At 36.4% G+C, this 21,224-nt stretch overlaps 1 protein-coding gene across 3 annotated transcripts; it reads right to left on the bottom strand.

Moving 5' to 3' along the window:
- Positions 1 to 11,415: 11,415 nt before the first annotated feature.
- On the bottom strand, positions 11,416 to 19,691 carry LOC107718219 (LIM and senescent cell antigen-like-containing domain protein 1). 3 transcript variants are annotated; one of them, XM_016525213.1, is made up of 11 exons: positions 19,512 to 19,691; positions 16,516 to 16,675; positions 16,011 to 16,077; positions 15,811 to 15,931; positions 15,335 to 15,484; positions 15,104 to 15,254; positions 14,539 to 14,631; positions 14,151 to 14,199; positions 13,939 to 14,014; positions 13,449 to 13,582; positions 12,390 to 12,466 (listed from the first exon to the last, which is right to left on the bottom strand). In XM_016525213.1, coding segments are annotated over exons 1-11 (1,032 nt in total). In that variant the 5' UTR covers positions 19,541 to 19,691; the 3' UTR covers positions 12,390 to 12,464. The 3 variants fall into 3 exon arrangements, with proteins under 3 accessions (XP_016380700.1, XP_016380699.1, XP_016380698.1); XM_016525214.1 differs by lacking the exon at positions 13,449 to 13,582 and having other exon boundaries at positions 11,416 to 12,466; positions 19,512 to 19,679; XM_016525212.1 differs by lacking the exon at positions 12,390 to 12,466 and having other exon boundaries at positions 13,441 to 13,582; positions 19,512 to 19,690.
- Between the last annotated feature and the right edge of the window lie 1,533 nt (positions 19,692 to 21,224).

The following is a 21,224-nucleotide window of genomic DNA, read 5'->3' as shown; positions in this document are numbered from 1 at the left end:
CAGGTGTCTTTAAAGCCATTTAATTCTATTGTACCAAGACAAAACATAGGGTTTATTTGTTTGTTTGATATTTTGGAGCATAAGAGTCCCAGGCATTCCTTTTACTTTAGTTATAATATTTAGTTATAATATTCTTTAAAATATGTGTTCCAAGGATGACAGAAAGTCATGCAGGTTTCGAACGACATGATAGCAAGAAAATAATTATAGAATTTTCATTTGTGGTGAACAGCTTTACTTTTTTAATGAGGGTAATATTCCTTTTCATACGTGATTGTACCTTTAAATTTGCTATAGAAACAGGTGATAATCATATAAGAGCTATTTAATGAACATCCAGTCATTTACTATCAATTCAGTTTAAATGTACTTTTTTATTCGATGTGCTTTGTGTGAGTGTGTACATGTGTAGCATGAAGAAAAACTACCCACACTCCACTACCTGAAATGGCACACCACATAATCAGCCTGTATCCTCTCATCATGACACCATTAAACCCTCAATCAACATTTTCAAATAACCCTCAACCTTTTCCATGAAACACACGCTCTGTAGAGTATTATGCTATTGCTCTAGATGCTTTTCGTGCAAATGAACATTCACTAATTTCAGATAAAGTCTTTCTAAAGCAACCTGGAGCAATGGCTATGGAGCAAGACCAGTGCTTCATTTATTCTCCAGTTCATAGGTCATGCCGATTTGGGAATGGACATCAAACGTTTGCATGATCAGCCCGAATCCATAGCCATTATGTAACTTCCACATCAGGTAATGAGCAAATTATGAGAAGAATCATAGCAAAACATGCTTAACCTTTAGAAAGAGCAAACAGCATTTGTATTTACATTTCATGTTTTTATAAACACTCACCAAAGCGACTTTGGTAAGAAAAAATGACTAATTAATTCACATTATCATATCAATGCCAATTCCCTGGATAGATAGCTGAGTTCACATAATAAAGCACAGACACAAATGCCAAGGAGAACCACATATAAATGCAAGGGTCTTCTAATTATATTACTACAAAACAGAGTAACTAAAAGAAGCAGCACAACTGACCTAACTCTAATTTAGTTTAACTACTTTTAAATTATGTTTATTTTGGTTTCAAGCTATAAGTAGCTTTCCCAACAAAGTAAATCACCCCTATGAGTCTTTAAATAATCAATAACAAGAAGCAAAGTCATTTGAAGTGCACTTGGTAAGAAAAAATGACTAATTAATTCACATTATCATATCAATGCCAATTCCCTGGATAGATAGCTGAGTTCACATAATAAAGCACAGACACAAATGCCAAGGAGAACCACATATAAATGCAAGGGTCTTCTAATTATATTACTACAAAACAGAGTAACTAAAAGAAGCAGCACAACTGACCTAACTCTAATTTAGTTTAACTACTTTTAAATTGTTTATTTTGGTTTCAAGCTATAAGTAGCTTTCCCAACAAAGAATAGAGAAATAGAAGGGATAGAGAAAAAAAGGAATTAAGAAGTAGTTGTGTTAAATTTGGAAGAGTTAAAATACTTTTGAAGAGACATTTGCTTTAGTAAAAGGAAGCACATCTAATTAACTTTTCCAGCTAATTAGCAGGCAAATATGTGACAGCCCAGAGGCAAAATGGGGATTTGTTCAGAGCTAGTGGGACTATAATGTGATAGGTTTTCAGACTTCTTTCTAATGAGGATATTTGCAAATGTCCTTCTTGTGAATTTTTAGTCTTGTTAACAACCTTACAAGTGGAGAATTATGGGAGTTTTCTTTTCAAGATACACATAGTAAAGTGTTCCTTGCTTTACCCACTGGCTAAATGTAGCTCTTAAATGTAGTTAAACTGAACAGTCAGTTCATAATATATATTACTATATACAAGCACAAATTCTACCTCGCTGACATAAAGAGCCCATGGGCACGTAACATACACACGTTTGTTTTTCTGTCATGGTGGGGACTTTCTATAAAACAAACAGTTCACCCCAAAAAAATAAAAAATAAATTAAATTTACTGACCCTCAGGCCATCCAAGATGTAAATGAGTTTAAGAAATTTAACATTACATCACTTGCTCACTAATGGATCCTCTGCAGTAAATGGGTGCCGTCAGAATGAGACTCAAAATAGCTGATAAAAACATCACAATAATCCACAAGTAATCCACAAGACTCCAGTCCATCAATTAATGTCTTGTGAAGTGAAAAGCTGTGCATTTGAAAGAGTCCATTATTATGATCTCATCTGTTTGGACTCTCATTCTAATGACACCCATTCACTGCAGATGGCTTTTTTACAAACCATTTTCCTCATGGGGTCTGTTGGCTTGTCCCCTAAATGTAGATGATTTCAGGTTTTACTATTCTTTTGGGGACATTTGTTCCTCCAAAATGTAGGCAAAACCACATGCTCTTGCAAAGTATTTTGGCAGTGCTCTTTGCAAAATCAATTTAAAATGATCAAAGCTGCCAAACACGCACACACAAAAAAGCCAAATTTCCTGGTTTGGTTTAAATATAGCTCTTTGTTACACAGCGTTTGGTTGAGGGAAATGTGTTCTGTTGGGAGCAGGCCAGAGGGGAGAGAGATCTAATTTGATATTCTCGTCGATTCCCCTGTATATTTGTCTGGAACAATCAGGTGATTACGGCAGCAGAGTTGGATGGCAAATCAATGGCATGCCTTTCCCTGTTGTTTCTCTCGTTCTTTCTCGCCATCTCATCAGGAAGGCCAGATTCAGTTCAAACACTCAGAACATACAATGCAATATGCTAAAGGTTAACATAACACAGGTCAACCTTAATCAGATTGCTTGAAAATGTCAGCAGAGGGCAAAATCCTTAAAACTGCACGTGCGCATTGAAGGAATAGCTCATCCGAAAATGACAATTATGCAATTTTCTGTAAAGTTTTCACAAAAAAGGACATCTATTATACCAGTATCTGTTAGAAATTCGTATTTTTAAGACATATTGTATATGTGAAGAACAGGTTTAAAGGGATAGTTCACCGAAAAATGAACATTTTGTCATCATTTACTCCCCCTCAAGTTGTTCCAAACCTGTATGAATTTCTTTCAGCTGTTGAACATAAAAAATATTTTGAAGAATGTTTGTGACCAAACTGCTGATGGTAGCCATTGACTTACATATATGGAAAAAATATATACTATGGACATCAATGGCTTCTGATGACAGCTACCAATAGCTAATGATGACAGAATTTTCATTTTTGGGTGAACTATCCCTTTAATGTTTGATGTCAATGGCAAGACACATGAGAACCAAAGACGTTTTGACTTTTAATCTTTAATTGAACTATACTGATATCTATTTATCCTGTTGCACAAATGGTAAGTACAAACATTCCGTTATTCATGAACGCTGAGTTCTCGTGAGGTTTATTCATCATTATATAAAGCTAGGGAGCACTGTAACTGTCAGAAGGGCAGTGTACCTAGTGTTGCTGCACAAAAACTGGGCAATGAGCATAAATCCTTCTTCATTTTGGCCAATATTTGGGACATTGTGGCTAACACAAGACAGCTGTATTTTTGGCAATATATATTGGATATATGGATATATATATTTTTTGTGCATGTGAATTAGGTTTCATGCATGTCAATTGGGCTACGCATGTGTGCATCCTGTCTTTTGCATGAATTATTATTGAGACTAATCTCACTCCATATTAAATAGCCTATAGAAAAAGTTGTTGTGCATGTATATGCATGGGCTTTTCCACATTTTTCATTAAGATATTTTCTGTAAATGGGGTAAATGTGTTTAAATAGAATCTAACAGCTTTGATTAAAAAAGCGAAGGTCTGTATATGCTCATCTTTATTTTTCACTTCACAGCTCTAACCTAACGCCCGATAATATACCAAGACATTACGTAAATGGCAGACTAGAGATGTTTAATAACTTCATCTAAATACAGCGAGGCAGGGAGTCTTCAATCAGGAGGCCAGCGATGACATTTAAACAGACACCTGAGCAAATTAAACCTGGAGAAGGTTAAGCTCTGTTAACACCATCGCAATGTCAAAAAATCCTGCATAAAGTTACTTTCCCATGCCTCTTTTATTTGAGGTGGGATTCAGTGTGATGGCTCACAAAGCCAGGAGAGCTCTCATACTGTGCTCTGTCTGAAACGAATTATCTGCTTTTAGCTTACTAGGATTTGTAGACAGAGAGTACAGCGAGAGAAATGGGATACTGTCAGTGTGACCCCTTGGGGAGGGTTGTGAATTTGGTGCACTGTTGTCCCTTTATGTTCCTCAGAAGGCCTGGATGCAATGAAGACTTTACCTTAAAGGCATTTTTGACAAGGTAATGGTGCAGGGACATTATCCCATTCTAAATGGAGCAAAGTTATAGGATGTTTTAGGTGGAGCAGTGCTGTCAGATCTTTCTAAGCAAACCATTCACATGTGAAATTGATAACTCTGGGTTATCATTTTTAACCCTGGTTTAACTTGTTCCATGTACATTTTAGGCATTTGGCAGATGCTTTACAGTGATATCAAGCTATTTTTTCCAGTATATGCATTCCCTGAAATAGAACCATTACAGCTGCTAGTTGAGCTATAGGAATGTTTTACGCTGTTCATACAGTATTTTACCCAGGTGGTTATTAATCCCGGGTGGTCAGGTTTTGAGATTTCATGATTTCATTACACACGAGTTAACATTATTATTTGTATTGTTAATTGACAATATTTATAACTTTGATTGGACAAATACAGCATGCAACAAGCAGACAATCCATTTAAATAACTCCATCTGTGTAAATGTTGCCACATAAATCCACTGTGGTTGTCTTGTGAAAAAATTAAAGGAAATGGACAGGAGTATGTCGCTTTATGTATATATTTATTGTAGAGGAGCATGACAATTAATTAATTTGTTTGTTTGTTTATCTATCACAAAGGAGCATTAGCATATTTACTTTATTTAATTTATTTATATATGTCAGTGTATGATTATGACATTTATTTATTGCAGAAGAAAATGTTAATTGGTTTATTGATTAATTTATAAAGTGATTGATTGATGAGTTGATATTTCCCGCAGACGTTAAAAACTAAACATAGCACATTAAACGTTTTTGCATGATTGGTTGTTTTTGTCACATACTTTTCTGTAGCTCAAATAGTAGGACATTGTCACCGGTCTGATTCCTGAGTAATGCATGAACTGATAAAATGTATACTCTGAATGCAATGTATGTTGCTTTGGTTAAAAGCATCTTTCAAATGCATAAATGTAAAATTTAAACATCCATGCTCTGCATACTGTACCTTTATAACATCAAATCAACTAGAAACTTTAAAAGGACTTTATAACCCATTGCTGTCCTTCTCGCAAAAGCCTTACAACTGTGAAATGTTGCATAACCCACTCTGTATTAAAATATGTGGATAAAAAGACGTTAATCTTAGGGTTAAGATTCACTAGAATTACTAGAATCAACTGAGACATTCATGTGGACCTCCATGCTCAGAAATTTCCATTTCCATGAGATTTCAATGCTGTGTTTTTAAAAAACAAAACAACTAGAGCAGGGGTGTCCAAACTCGGTCCTGGAGGGCCGGTGTCCTGAAGAGTTTAGCTCCAACTCCAATTAAACACACTTGAACCAGCTAATCAAGCTCTTACTAGGCATACTAGAAACTTAAAGGCAGGTGTGTTGAGGCAAGTTGGAGCTAAACTCTGCAGGACACCGGCCCTCCAGGACTGAGTTTGGGCAGCCCTGAACTAGAGGATCTTGACCTCCCAGATGATGTCCTAGTGTAGGAAACTGCCTGTTAAAAATTGGGAAGAAAAAGAAGAATATATTTAGGCAGTATAATCTCCTTTATGTCCACAAAACAGATGCTTTAGCATTATGTTACTACAGGAACTTCCTCAAAAGAAATTTACCCAAAACTGAGCAAAACTTGCTGTCACACTGATGAATGATGCAATTAAACATTGACATCTCAAACTCACAATATCTAATTCACCCGCCACATTTCACAGGTTCATTGCATGCTGTAGATTTAATGCCATTCTTAACTAAGATATCCGTGAAAGCATTTCCTTTCCGCCATGTTCCTAAATCGTAAGAAAATGAGCCCAAAAAATCAATAGGTAAAGTAATTTCACTTTAGTGACTTCCAATCAAACGCCAACCCAAACAAAAACACTCAGGCACACTTTTTTCCCCGATGCACAAGCCATGATATCACTTGTCTCCTGAATAAAACATGCGTCCCATTTAGATTCAGTTGGCTTCATCTTGGGGAGAGAGAGATCTGGCCTGATGGGACGTAGAAAAGAAGCAATGTCTAGAAATAGTGTTGGCACAAAGAATCGACTTATTTGTAGATAATTATGTCAATTATACAATTCTGAAATCCTGCTTCCTCCTCCTGCTTTCAATTGCTTGCGATGAAGATGTCTAAGTGCATTCGAAAATCTCCACTTGAGAAAGTAAGTAAACCAGAAACCAGCAGCTCAGAGCACCTGCCATGATGGTACTCCTCTCAATATGCTAATTAAGAAGACAAAAAGTAGAAGATTTGACAAGTAGAAGATGTCTAGAACACTTCTCAGTCACATATGCTGGAGCATATGTTGAAGAGTCGCCATTAATGCGAGAACACAATTTCCCTCTCTCAACTTTAGTGAAGAGAAAAGCAACTTTGATATCAGGTCGAATGAGTGGGCTACCATAATTTTCCTCACTGGATCAATAATATTAATCAAAAAAATTAACTGGGCTATGTTTGGACAACCAGAAACCCGATAAGCATGGCTGCACCTGCGTTTCCGCACACAGATCCCCGGCTCTGCACTTGTCGCTTTACTTTATCCACCCGGAAGGTTTTCTGTGTGTGACACATATTGACGTTTTCCATGCATACTGTCACCATGATAGATTTTCAGTCCTTTGCCATAACTCCCTGCAGTCTTGAACCTCACTGTTTCTATCAGTCTGTCTCTCTTTTCAGCCTTCTTTCTTTCTCATACACACACAAATTGATCCAACACGTGCAGGAGTACCGAGTGTCTACGCTAGTCAATCAATGCATCCTATCGTTGAATAACAAAGTCTAACAAGTACAACTATTCCCACTCAGCATGAATAATTAAAGACGGCTACTGTTATGGACACAGGCTCTATATTTTATTTCCTTATACTTTATTTGCACTAGGATCGGCCTCTGGGCACAGCATGATTTTTACACATCGTGATCAACAAACCAAATGCACTGCGGGCTCCACTACAAATATCTGGTTTGATGTAAATCCTTAATTAGCAGACACTATACACTTCTGGCCTCCAGCTAGCTGTATCACAGCCTATATTTCAAAAATGTACATTTTTTTATGGTGCTTTCATAAATGCACAACATAATCAATGAACAGGGAGAGTAAAGTCTATTTGGCCCAGTGCGTCTGGATCAAAATTAAAGATGTTTATTAAAAGGCTGCTCAGTGAAGAGAAACAGTACTGTGTCATAACATACTAAGGATGTAACCACATATTCAAGATTGAAGGGGGCCAAATGTAATTATGTATTATTTTATACTGTAATGTATAATATTATATATTATTATTTACTATACACACACAAACACACACACACACACACACACATATACATACATGTATTTCAGAGCGCTGACTTTGTAATTTTGACTGAATTGCCTAGCAACTTTTATGACGTAATAAATATTCAATATATAATAATATTCAATAAATAATATTTTATATAATAGTAGTATTTAATAATAGTATTTACTACTGGTAAACGTGCGTGTTCGTGATGGTGATTTTAGTTACATTGTTCCACCATTAGGTGGCGACAAGAGACTGTTTTTATGAGTGAATCAGCATTAAAGACTTTTATATTGAAAGAGACTGAAACTGAAGTTATTTTTACTTTTAAATACAGCTTGTAAGACGCAGTTAACAAATGCACTGGGCAGCGCTGTCATCAGAAATCACCCTCAACAGATGAAAGGATAGTACAACAAAGATATCGCTTTCCTCAGCGGAATTCAAACTAATTTTGAACTAATTTTAACAAGTTTTATTGTGAATATGAGATTGAGCTGAAGCATGAATGCTGTATTAGATGCAGGTAATCACACTCGCTCAGTCCATCTCTCTCATAATACGACTCCACATAATACAGTGAGCTTTTAGTGAAGCAACTCAACATTCCTTCCTTACTACGTGACGTTTTCGAATTAGTAACGGAGGCTTGCGCTCAGCTGTTAAACTGTCAAACTGAGATTTGAATCCGTGGCGGAAGGGAGTAGTTCTGCACAAACGAGGGTTTTTAAAGACAATCCATTATTGTTTTTCTGTTGAATTTACACACTCGTGCCGTCGAACTGTTGTATAAACGCAATATCACACTCGTAGCCATGAGATATGGCTGTATATCGGCATGCTGATTACCTAGGCCGAATCACAGCCGTGCCGATACAGCCATATCTCACCGTTTCTCGTGTGATATGTAAGGAATAATTGACGATTGTACGTTTTAGCATTAATAAAAACGTACAAAAATGTACGTTTTGTACTTGTAAATGTTACGTATTAATACCTACGTATAAACATGAGACCAGGTTGTTTATTCGCAATAAAGCACGGCTATGACCGCTTCACCCAACGGTTCTGTGTATCACTGTGCAACACCCATAGCAACATAAAAAATCAATAATATAGCGTCAAAACTGTTCCATCTACTATGTATTTAAGCAAAAATTAACTGTTTATTATTTATGTAATGAAGTAAGAGTGACCCCTGCTGGCGTTATGTTGCGTCATTCACCTTTAATTTTGAGGCCACGCCCTACCCCTGTCAAAGAGACTCTTCTCATATGTGAGAGACCTTGATATGTGCACTAGGGATGGGTGATACCACTTATTTTGTTTTCGATACAATACCGGTAAAGGCCAGTATCGTCGATACGATACCCCCAAACTGAACTTTTAAATTATGAAATTTAATAAATTATTAAATTACTAAGAGTAAAGCCCCGTTCACACCAAGAACGATAACTATAAAGATAACTATAAAGATAACGATATTAGCATCCATACCAGCGAATGATATTGTCTGTTTATTCTAAGCGCACATGCGTCTGCCGCTTTAAATTCTTGAGCTCATTATGGCAGGATCGATTCTGATTGGCTGTCAGTGTTTTATCGTTCATCAGCTGGAAAAAAATCTTTTTGAAAGTGATCACAACGATATAATTCCTCTGTATCGTTATCGTTATAGTTGTGGTGTGAACTATGCTATTCTTTAATATTGAGAACGATTTTTAGAACTATATCTTTATCGTTATCTTTATAGTTATCGTGCTTGGTGTGAACGGGTCTTAATGATATCCACGTAACTTTATATTTGAAATGCATTTAAACAGTCAGTACGCCTTAATTGCAACTTATTAGGTTATATTTTTGTTTACACATGGTTAAAATATGTTTATTGTAGTGGAAACCATGGAAATCTACAAATACTATAGTTGAACTACAGTAAAACCATGGTTAATTTCCATAAGGGACTGCCCGTGAAAGGCTGTTGCACACATAAAATGCAACCTTTTTATTCTGAGAGTGTGTGATTTATACTAACATTACAGAATAGAACATACCATTTCAATTGGTTTATTGTGAAATAACTCAAACATATATATGTTTTTCCTGTCCTCATTGTTCTGGGCTGCCGTTCCCAAAAGCATCAATGGTTTCTTATTATACTTTTGGGAGACTTATACTTTTTTAATTCACTCAATTAACCTATAGGTTTTAATGAAAGCCAAGATGTCTGAAATGTCGTTTACCATATATATATATATATATATATATTGTAGCGATCCAGTAAGTGAAACGACAACTTGACGGGAATATATATATATATATATATATATATATATATATAACAATTGAAATCTAAATACTGAGGAGGACATGTCTGTGGAGTTTACAGCCCTGCCATGTGACGTTATGTTTTGTTGAAGATTATCATTGAGGAAACTAACTTGTCAAATCCAGCCACTTCAATTGCTCTCTTTGAGAACTTTTTGAATGTGTGTCTCATTGTTCTTTGCCATTTCCTTCTTTCGCTTCAGTTGAAAAGACTCCACAGAGGAAGAGATGCTTTCAGGGAAAAGACGAATTGCTGCAGCCCTCGAGAGCACAGAAATTAGCGCGGCTGAATGTAAATTACCGCCATTGTAAATTATGACAGAGGCGAGGCGACACCCAGATAATATTTTTCTACCGTTCTCACTTCTGCTATTGAACCACAATAATGGAATCAGATGTATTGTTTCATTCGTGCTTAGAAGCTCAGCTTTAGAGGGTAAGACGGCGAGTCTGTTCATCGGTTCAGTGACACTGAGTAGTTGTTTATTCAATCCAATCCACTTCGGAGCGTTTATATGCGTTGCTTCTCTTTTCTGTTCTCCCAGTCTTTAGAATGAAACAATTGAACCATGTTGCACTTCCACTCAGTGCAATGCTAAAGGAAAACTAGAGAAGGAAGAGACAGACCGAGTATTGAAGATGTTAGAGGAGGATTGAGGGTCTTTTCCAAAGGAAATGCAACTTTCAGCTAGAAGATTCTGGTCCAGTGTAGCAGCGCCACCTGGTGACAAATTCCCAAAGAAGCGCCACCTCAAAGGAATAATTCATTTAAAAGTGAGTTTAGTCATCATTAACACCCCCTTGTTGTTCCAAACTCGCCTGACTTTCTTTCCTATGTGAAACAAAATATGATATTGGTTTGTACTAAATGATGCATTGGTCTCTTATTTCATGCAGTTCAGATAACTTAGAATATTGCATGTCTTATAAACTATTTTATGGCACTTTTACAGTGAATTTTGCCCCCATTACAATTTTACTATTGCGTTTTTGCATTTTATTAAAATGCAATATTTTATAGATTGTTGACTGTGAACTCATGTAGGTTGTTTAAATACAAATATCTGCTAAAAGAGTTTTGCACATTTTTATGAGTACACTAGCATATTAATAACCTTAATAGACATTGCCTTAAAAAAATTATTATAAAGAAAATGTGAAGACATCAGAAATAGTGCATACTTTATTAATATATTTTGATGTTTCATACAGAACATAGTGAGATTCATTATTTAAAAGCTGTCAACAAGCATATTAATACATATTTTGCCAAAATGCAATTCAATTAATGCAGACTGTGATGAAGTAGTTTTGCTATCGCTTTAAACATTTATTTTAATTACAATGAAATGTCTGACTGTAAAAAAAAAAAACCTAGCAAATAGCTAGATGTATAATAAACAAAATATAATAATGTGAATTAATGCAAGTAGAAATACAGTGAAGTTAAAACTTACATTTTTTAAAATGCCTTTCATACTTAAAAACAAATTATGAAATCAAGGACAGTCGAATCATGTTTAAGTTCAGTCAATTGTTACAGAAATAATTGCTGTCAATGCAGATAAACAATATACAAAGCACAATTTCATTATATTTGGATATTACCAAAGGCATTTTTCTCCAGAAAAATAAGACAGGCATGTCATAAAACTGAACTTTTAAAACAAAATGAAAAAGACGAGGATGTTATGATGCAAGACAGTCAACATAAACCTCTCTACTCATACACCTCTCAGAGGATATACAAGTGGTCTAATTTATCGAATATTTCCAGAACACAGTGAGGGCTTTAATAAAGCTAGATAATTTAAGCTGGGAAGGAGATTAGACAGCCTGAGCACTTTCAGTCGAGAGAAGGGTTTAGAGCTTACCATGTTCCTCCAGGCTCATTACATCATGCATTAACTTTTGATCCCCCGTCTGACAGAAAAATGTGAGGCTTGAGCATACATTAAATACCAAATACAACTCTCAGATCAATATATCAAAGCCAGGCCTTGGGTCAGACACAGAAAGGGGTTCAGCCTTGAGAAAAAGCTGTGGCATTGCATATGAAGCAAAAAAAGTGCGGAATAATTACTCTGAACAGCGTGAATACAAACTAGCATTATCTTTATAAACATGCAAGTACATATATATATATCAATAAACAATATAAAAGTATTTTGTTTGGTTTTGGTTGCAGTGTGTTAAGACACAAGAACATCTGTTGATGTGAGACCAAAGAAAATCTGCTGGCTACTTTCTGTCACAGAAAAACAAATGTAAAGTTTACGACAACAAAAGTAAGACACAAGTGACGACTAATCCAAGATCATAAGCAGTCCAGATTTAGTTTGGTCTCTGTTCATTCTTTAAGCACCATAGATGTAACATTGACCATCCTTTGGCTCCCCCTGTGGGAGGGGAGATCTACTTGCGGCCCACGGTCTCTGCCAGCTTCTTAAGTCTCTTCTTCAGCTCCAGAGGAAACTTCTCGTAACATTTCTTACACACCGGCTTCATGTCAAACTCCACAAACTTGTTCCTAAAACAAAAATTTTGTCATTGTAAAATGCCATTTAGGCCAGAAATATAGTCTACAAGTATGCATCCCATTCCAACTAAAACTATTAAAAATCATTTTTTATAATAGAAATAAAGCTGAAATAAAATGAACACAAAAAATTGAAATAAAATAAATTTAGGTTTAAGTACTAAAATTACCAAAATTGCCCCAAAAAAATATTAAAATAAATTGCAGATAAAAATATAAATATTTAAAAGAATAAAAATGACAAAAGCACAAGATAAAATTACTTAAACTAAAATAATAACTGAAAATATTAAAATACAAGCTAATTCAAAATATTAAATACTATAATTGAAGGTTTTAGCACTTACATACATTCATGTTTATCATAGGTGCTTATTTTTAATAAAAACTTTGAAGGCAGTGTCATGCATTGGGTCTACGAGTGACCAAATGTATGAAAAAACATAAAACATTAAGAATATGATAATGATGAATTGAACAGTTATGTATCAATATTAAAATTCTTGTTGATAACAATAACCACATAATTATTTTGACATTATGGCTGATAACCAATAAATGGCTGATTTTAATTTTTATTTGATTTTCACATGTTAATAACTACAATAAAAACGAAAGACAATTAATGACAAAAAAATCATTCGCTACAATTGAAGTATAATGGAAAGATTGAAAATTTTATATTGATTTTGAACAGTGTTATTAAAATACTAGTGTTTTCTAAGATTAAGTGAGCATTAGATGATTGTACAGGTATATTTAGCCTCTATATTGGGGGAAATGCATAATTGGGGGAAAATGAGAGTGCATAATTAAATAAGCAATAATAATAAAAAATACAGGAAAGAGTTGGTACGGGAAAAAGTTGCTGAAAAATAAATACATGGTGAGGCTGAAGACACTAACCAATGATAATGAACGAGTGAAGCAGATGAGCATGAAGAAGGAAAAAAGAGAGAAAAGGGTTACAGACAGACGGCGATGACTTTCTTTCGCCGTTCGCGAGAGTCGTGTTCACGTTTGGCCAAACGCCGCTTCAGCTCTTCCGGCAGGCGTTCGTAACAGTGTTTACACACTGGCTTCAGGTCCACTTCCACAAACCTGTCCCTGCAGGGCCACCGTCAGGAACAATGAAGGAGGAAAGCGGAGAAACAAGCGAAAAGGAGGGAAAATTGAATGGAAAATTGGAAGAGGAATGGGTTTGAAGCAGGAGAGAGGAAGATAAATGTGCTAGCATTAGAGAGCGAAGGAGAGAATCGAATGGGACAGAAGTAGAGAATAAAATAGTTAGCTAGAGAGAAAGGTTAGTAATGATCCAAAGAAGAACATCACAGCAGCCCTGAGACCCAATTTAAAGACACTTCTGCACAAATTTAAACACAGCAACCAAACAGTCGCTAACAGAAAAGGGACAGGGGACAGATTGTGATATAGGATGAGTATGTATGTGTAAAATCACTTACTTGAGGGTGAGCTTGGTGTTACAAGTCGAGCACGAGAAGCAATTCACACACCAAGCCTTATTCAGAGCCGACACCACTGACAGAAAACACAAACACAACTTAACACAACTCACGACAGCAGTACCCGGAGCAATAACAACTGCACATCAAAGCATCGAAGCATTAAAGGTTGGAACTAAATGTCAATATCATGTCAATTAAACAGTGATTACCATCTCCTTCGATCACACGGTTGCAATGGTAACAAACATCACCAAAGAGCTGCAAACAGACAGAACAGATGATTATTGTTTGTGTCGCAAGTTCAGTGACACAGGTAGTGACGATTCTCTCCGGCCAATCCGTGATCAGCAGAGTTTACACGTCACGTTTTGGTAATGGTACGGTTCACTTGGAACCTCAACCGAGGTGGTACTAAAAAAGTACCAGGTGCCAGGTACTGTACTCAGTGGAAAACCCCTCAAAAGTGAACCGTACCGAGCCGTACCATGCAGTGGAAAAGCTTGCTTAGTCTCACATAAAAAGCTGAAAGTTTAATTATTTTATTTTGTTTTATTTGGATCACAAGGGGCTTTGAAAGAGGAGTCAGGCATGTGTTACCTGGTTGTAGTGAGTCTCGCAGTAAGCAAGTCCTTTTCTCTCGTAATGACGGTGTCCCAGGAAAGGCTTCTCGCACTTGGCACAGACAAAATGCTGTAGAGACAAACAAACACACAAGCTGTGAGCATGCAGTTCAATTAAACACTACATCATTCAAGAGTTTTTAAAATGTTTTAAAATAAGTGTTTTCTACTGTAATATATTTTAAAATGTAATTTTTTTTCTGTAATGGTAAATCTGAATTTCCAGTCTTTAGTGTCATGATCCTTCAGAAAACATTCTGAAATGCTTATTTGCTCAAGAAACATTTCTTCGATCTTCTTTATGCACCAAGAGCTTGTAACACTCCAAAGAGAAAGGAAAAATTTAAATCGCATCATATGACCCCTTTAATATTACATACATAATAGACTACATAATAGACCATGGCAGGTCTATTAGACTGCAAGGCCTCATAAACAGAACCGATATCCTATGTCCAGATCTATTTAAATATATATTCAGATATATTATGATACACACTGTATGAACTAATTTTTAAAAAATCAAATCAAAACACACAGACCTCAACATGCCACTGTTTGCCCATAGCGTTGACCACACGGCCCTCGATAGGACGCCTGCAGGCTCCACAGATCGGGACGCCCATCTTATCATGGCAGGGGAGGCAGTAGAGTTCCCCTTTTAGCTCACGAGCATCTGCGGTCAGCTCCTTACTGTAAAACACACAACCTCAAATTCACTTCACTTTCAGTAAATGGAAACAGCAGATGAAATCACTTAGTGCTGTACTGACCCGCAGTTACTGCAGTTGAAGTGGTCGGGATGGTAGGGGTCATTTTTGAAAATGAGGGGCTGTTCCTCAATGATGGCGTGACACTTCTGACAGATATACTTCCCGAGGCCCCGAGCTTTCTCACGGTTATGACACGGACGGCAGAGATGGCTGGAAAACACAGACATGTGCATATCAGCCAATCAGAACACTTGGATGGTGACCCATTTCCTGTTCATTCGTATTTACAGTTGGTCCCATATGCAACCAGTTGAGCTAAAGAACATCTCAATGTATGATTCTGGTTTGCAGCCTAGGACTTAAAAAATTCTGTTACACCAAATACACAAAATAATGATCTTTAAAAAAGCATCATATGACCCCTTTAAGAATCAGAATTGCTTATGAGAACAATAAAAGCTGATCATAGACCAACCGAACGTATGCAGTCTGTCAGTCACATGTTCACGGTCACCCCTCATTGGCTGTAAACTCACCGGCCGGCGTTCTTGACGAATCCAACATCGGCGAGCACGGCTTGGCAGATAACACAGCAGAAACAGTCAGGGTGCCAGCTGTTATTCATGGCCTTAATCACACGCCCAATTATAAACTCTCCTGTGGGAATATGAGGGACACAATTCACAATTAGCACAGTCAATAACATCACCTGTTCATATGTTTGTGCGTCTCTTACCACACTGGTGACAACAGGGAGCAAACAACATCTGGAAATCATGCTCACAGTATTTCCTTCCCTCAAACTATGGACAGAAGGGAGGACAATCAAACATAACATCAGCTCCAATGGGAATACATCTCAAAGTCAATCAACTGCTGACAAAACATACTGTAACTTCCAGAACTCAACACTTCAACCAGTTTAAAAAAATATTTATCTAAAAAAAAAGGTTGCTCTGAAGCGCTCAGGTACTGTAAATTTAATTCTAAGCATCAGAGAGGGTGGAAAAGGGTCATGAATGTATGTATATAAATATACACAAAGTGTTGTGTATAATTTAAACAGAATTATTGTGTTAATTATTATATTTCATGTACATTACTAAATAAATCTAACTAAGTGGACCTCAGGGTCTTCCTATAATTTACTGAAAAACAAAAAGAAAATGAATCTATGGTATCACCCTTTTAAACACTAGGCTTCAAGATTAAATGCGACATGACAGGTTTAATGCAAGTACCTCATAAAAGAGCCCTTCAGGAAACTGCTGGAAACACTGGGCACAGACAAAGCACTGTTCGTGATACAGCTCGCCGTTGCTGTTGACGATCTTCTCTGCTGGGGCAAATCCGCTTTTACACCGTTCACACGCGGCGTTTGCCAGGGCATTGGCCATGTTGCTGTTAGAAACAGATCAAAGTCAAGAGAAATGACTAGCAGCCAGTTACCATGAGCTTATAGATGTAACATGGCATTACGAGCCAGCTTTGGTTTATCTATGGTTAAAAAAAAAAAAAAAGTATACACAAGGGTCAATTATATTACGTTTCTTTAGCAAGAATGCATTAAATTGACCAAAAAAAGCTGTTCTTTTAATATTTCACAATATTACTGTTTTTACTGTATTTTTGATCAAATAAATGCAGCCTTGGTGAGCATAAGAGACTTCTTTCAAAAACATTTAAAAATCATACTGAATCTTCAATTCCTCATTTTGCAATTACCGGCATTGCTTTAGAAAATAAAGAGAACTGAGCCAAAGTTTAATACACATTTTTGGATTCAATTCTGAATAAACAGTGTAAAACAAACCCTCATTTAATTTCCTCAGTTGTGCATGTGTCTCATTTAATATAATTAAATATCATCAATATCAGTATCTTATAGTACTGCCATTTGCCATCCTACTCTTGAAAGTAATTCAAGGTGATGTTTCTCTATTCAAAAATCCCATGTAGTCTGTCTGGCACTTTGCAAGATATTAAGTTACTCCATTTAAGAGTGACCAGGCAAGATGGCAACCAATGTTTACATCACACAAACAGAATTAGCCTGGAGTGGCCTGTGGTTAGTTACATGGCCAGCCGTGATCTCAAATGACTCAGTGATTCCCTGCACAGACATTTCTCCCCTATGACATCACAGGTGATGTGGCTACTAGGGGATGGGGCGTCTTTACAACTTCCCCTCATTCCCTTCACCGCTGTCATGGCGTTATAGCAGACAGATGATTCTAAGGCTGTGTTCCATAATATGGTGAAGTGAGGTTGAGCAGAGAAGATCTGCTTATGTACTAACACACTGCAGATCTATAAATAGATCATTTGTGTGTTTGAGAGATGGAGATTGTTTATGTCGGTTCTTATCATATGCAAGAGCTCACAGAGCAACAGTTGAGGTCTCACACTGCAGTGTGAGGAAGTGGGAGCTGTGCCATCTGTCTGTGTGTGTGTGTGTGTGTGCGCACGCTGAAGGCTTGCTTATGTCTGTAACACAGCATGTGTGTCTGTTAGTAGGATGACAACATCCATTTAGGAAGCATATACAATGTGGTATTAAAGTTTGAAAACCTGAACAAACCATATAAAAAATAATTTCACTGTCAATTGGCGTAATGTTAATTTTTTAAAATGGAACTTTTCACTCCAAATGTAGTTAAAAAAAATTTTTTTCTATCAGAATATTGTTTTCACCAGCGTTCTTAAGACTTTAGAACCCCATTGCCATGCTAGTAAATATTTATCAAAATACTGAAAATCTGAATATTACACAGAATCTCATATTTACATAATCACACTCAAAAGTGTGGAGTCTATGATACATAATCTATAAGTTTCTTATGCTCACCAAGGCTGCATTTATTTGATCACAAATACAGGAAAACAGTAATACTGTGAAATATTATTTCAATTTGAAATAACTGCTTTCTATTTGAATTGATTTTCAAATGTAATTTATTCCTGTGATGCGAAGCTGAATTTTCTGCATTATTACTCCAGTCTTCAGTATCACATGATCCTTCGGAAATCATTCTAATATGCTGATTTGCTGCTCAATAAATATGTATTATTATTATTATTATTACATTCAAAGGAACAGCATTTATCTGAAATAGTAATCTTTTGTAAAATGATAAATGCCTTTCAACTGTGAATTATACATTTCCATCAACTGTGAATCAAGAAATCACTTTTGATCAATTGAATGCCTCCTTGCTGAATAAAAATATTCATTTATTTCCAAATAAATAAATAAAATGTTACTGACTCCACAGTTTTCAACAGTAGTGTATATTTTGTAGCAGTGAAACCGTATGGGGTCGTGTCTTAAAATTCTACATTGATTTCATCTCTAACATGATAATTGTGAGTTTTAAGGAGCTTAACATCTCAGGAAGCAGATTATATCCACATTTCCCTGAGGATCTGACAGTGTGTGGGAGCATCTAGCTCAGGAATGTCTCCCAACAGCACAGACTACACAAAACATCAGCGAATCAGTTTGGAATGGAAGAGGAGCACAGTTTTCCAGAAAAAAATATTGTATTTAGTTACATTTATCTAAGACTTATTATACAGGTAGTTAACTACAGTATGACAGGGCTTATCTAAACACTTATGGTGTGTTGAATGTCTTTCCAGTTGTTTGTGTTTGTGTGTGTGTGTGTGTGTGTGTGTACAGGTTTATATATCCTGGTGGGGACTTAAACCTGACTACACACAGACTCATGGGGACTCGTGTCACGGTGGGGACCTAAATTGTGGTCCCCACGGGTACAAAAGCTTATAAATCATACAGAATGAAGTTTTTTGAAAATCTAAAAATGCAGAAAGTTTCCTGTGAGGGGTAGGTTTAGGAGTAGGGTTGGTGTAGGGCAATAGAATATACGGTCTGTACAGTAGAAAAACCATTACGCCTATGGAGAGTCCCCACAAGGATAGCTGACCAGACGTGTGTGTGTGTGTGTGTGTGTGTGTGTGTGTGTCCCAGGAAAACTCCACTAGGAAGGTTAATTAGCTTAGCATCCGCCCTCATCTAGCAATCCACGATATTATTGTTATTCTCTCAATAATAAACAAATACTTAACACTAGCAGTTAGGCAGTAAACAGTAAATCAGTTGGGTGAAAAAAAAATGAGAATAAGGGTAATAAATTATTTAATACAACTGCAGATATCTGATGCATCTTTGACTGGAGATTTCTCCGTAACAACAATTAAAAATAAAACATCGTACCTGCCCGTCATCTCTGACACCCCCAGCATCCCCTTCAGCACAGCTTATCCTGAGAGACGATTCAGATTTTATTCGACAACATAAGACGCCCCTCGGATCTGTTGCTTTTCCACTTTTTTCCCCTGCTCTCTGAGACAAAGATGTTTTCCTGAAAAACAGACTGTCCACTCTGCTTGCTCTTCCGAGTAAAGTCACGTGCTGCTCGGCTGGACTTCTGATTGGTTACATTGATCAGCTCCACAGCTATGCAGAACTTTCAAACTTTATTTGGGCACTATATATCATACCATGTCATATCATATTCTGTTTTAAATAGTGGTTAAATTATACATTATTAAAATTATACATCATTCGTCAAATAAGAAATATCAGAAACATTAAGTGCTAAGTAATCAAGTGTTATATTTTATATAACACAGTCATAGTTCTTTAAACTTTTGTAAATTGACTACACAAGAAAAATGTGAAGCAAAGCATCTAAGAAATTCACATGCATTTATTGTATATTAATAAAAAAAATTACATTAATATATATTTAAAAAGAACAATTATTTGAAAATAATTTTCTTTGTATTATGAAATACGCTGATCTCGTGGTAAGCACAGTAGTGAAAGCGGCGGAACAGAGTGGACAGGCTAGAGTCCACAATAAAAATGAGCTACACACTTCCTCTGACGTCAACACCGTTTAACTCACTTCTATCAAACAGAGACTTATATGGCATTGATGCGCGATAGCGCAAAACCCAATCATTTAAAGTAAGAATCCTCAGCCTAAGAGTCTGTAAACTTCTTCCGTCTCACTTGAATCGGAAAACAGTTTAATTTTGTCAAATACACACATATAGCGTCAACATGCATTGTAAAAAGTTAGCTTTTGAATATATGTTGCCAGTTATATTGCATATCCACCACACGAGGACGCTGTTGCAAAAAATGAAGACAAAAATAACTTGCACACAGTAAATGTGAGAAAATACATCTGTGGTTTCTCTGTTAGGACACCTGTGTGAAATGAAGGTAAGCTGAAACTTAATGACAAAGTCAATAAGACTGCAATATATGTATATGTATACAGTAACAATAATCAAAAGTATATAAAATAATGGATTTAGTTATAGTATAATATTAATATAAGTTTGTGTGTGTGAGAGAGAGGGAGAGAGTGTGTATTTTCCAACCCAGTCTCATAAAAATACGTACCTTTTCTGCAACACCGTTTTTACGTACCTTACTGCACGTTTCGCCGCAGTTTCAAAGAGAAATGTCCACTGAGTGGCGCTAAAACACGGGTTAAATACGTCAACCCTGGCACGTTTTTATTACGTTGATATAGGTACGTATTGCTGTGTTTTTATTACGTTTCTTCAGGTACGTATTGCGGCGATTCAGAATTCAAATATCCGGGGACTGTCGCTAAAAGTTAATGCTCTATCGTGTTGGATCGTATTGCGGCGATTCAGAATTCAAATATCCGGGGACTGTCGCTAAAAGTTAATGCTCTATCGTGTTGGAAATATGCCCTACACCAAACCCAACCCTAAACCTACCCGATAGTGTTAACAAATGCAAAACTGATATAAAAACATATTTTTTGATGCAACCGTGCCATTTTAACTTCCTTATAAGCAGATTTGAACTGTTTTGTTGAACCGTAGTTAAACGGGATTCGAATCGGTGCTCCTCGCCTCTCAAGTACGTCTCCGTACGCCG

This window comes from Sinocyclocheilus rhinocerous, unplaced genomic scaffold (assembly GCF_001515625.1).
Source record: "Sinocyclocheilus rhinocerous isolate Xijiao unplaced genomic scaffold, SAMN03320098_v1.1 scaffold1111, whole genome shotgun sequence".
In the NCBI taxonomy this organism is placed as follows: Eukaryota; Metazoa; Chordata; class Actinopteri; order Cypriniformes; family Cyprinidae; genus Sinocyclocheilus; species Sinocyclocheilus rhinocerous.
The sequence above is the reverse complement of the archived record's forward strand: the minus strand, read 5'-3'. Positions and strand labels throughout refer to the sequence as shown.

Excerpts from the sequence above, each read along its gene's own strand:
- LOC107718219 (XM_016525212.1), bottom strand. The coding sequence starts at position 19,540 with ATGCTGGGGGTGTCAGAGATGACGGGCAG. Across the intron at positions 16,676-19,511 it reads GTGTCAGAGATGACGGGCAG|CAACATGGCCAATGCCCTGG; the intron begins GTACGATGTTTT and ends TGTTTCTAACAG. Across the intron at positions 15,255-15,334 it reads TTCAACTGCAGTAACTGCGG|TAAGGAGCTGACCGCAGATG; the intron begins GTCAGTACAGCA and ends TGTGTTTTACAG.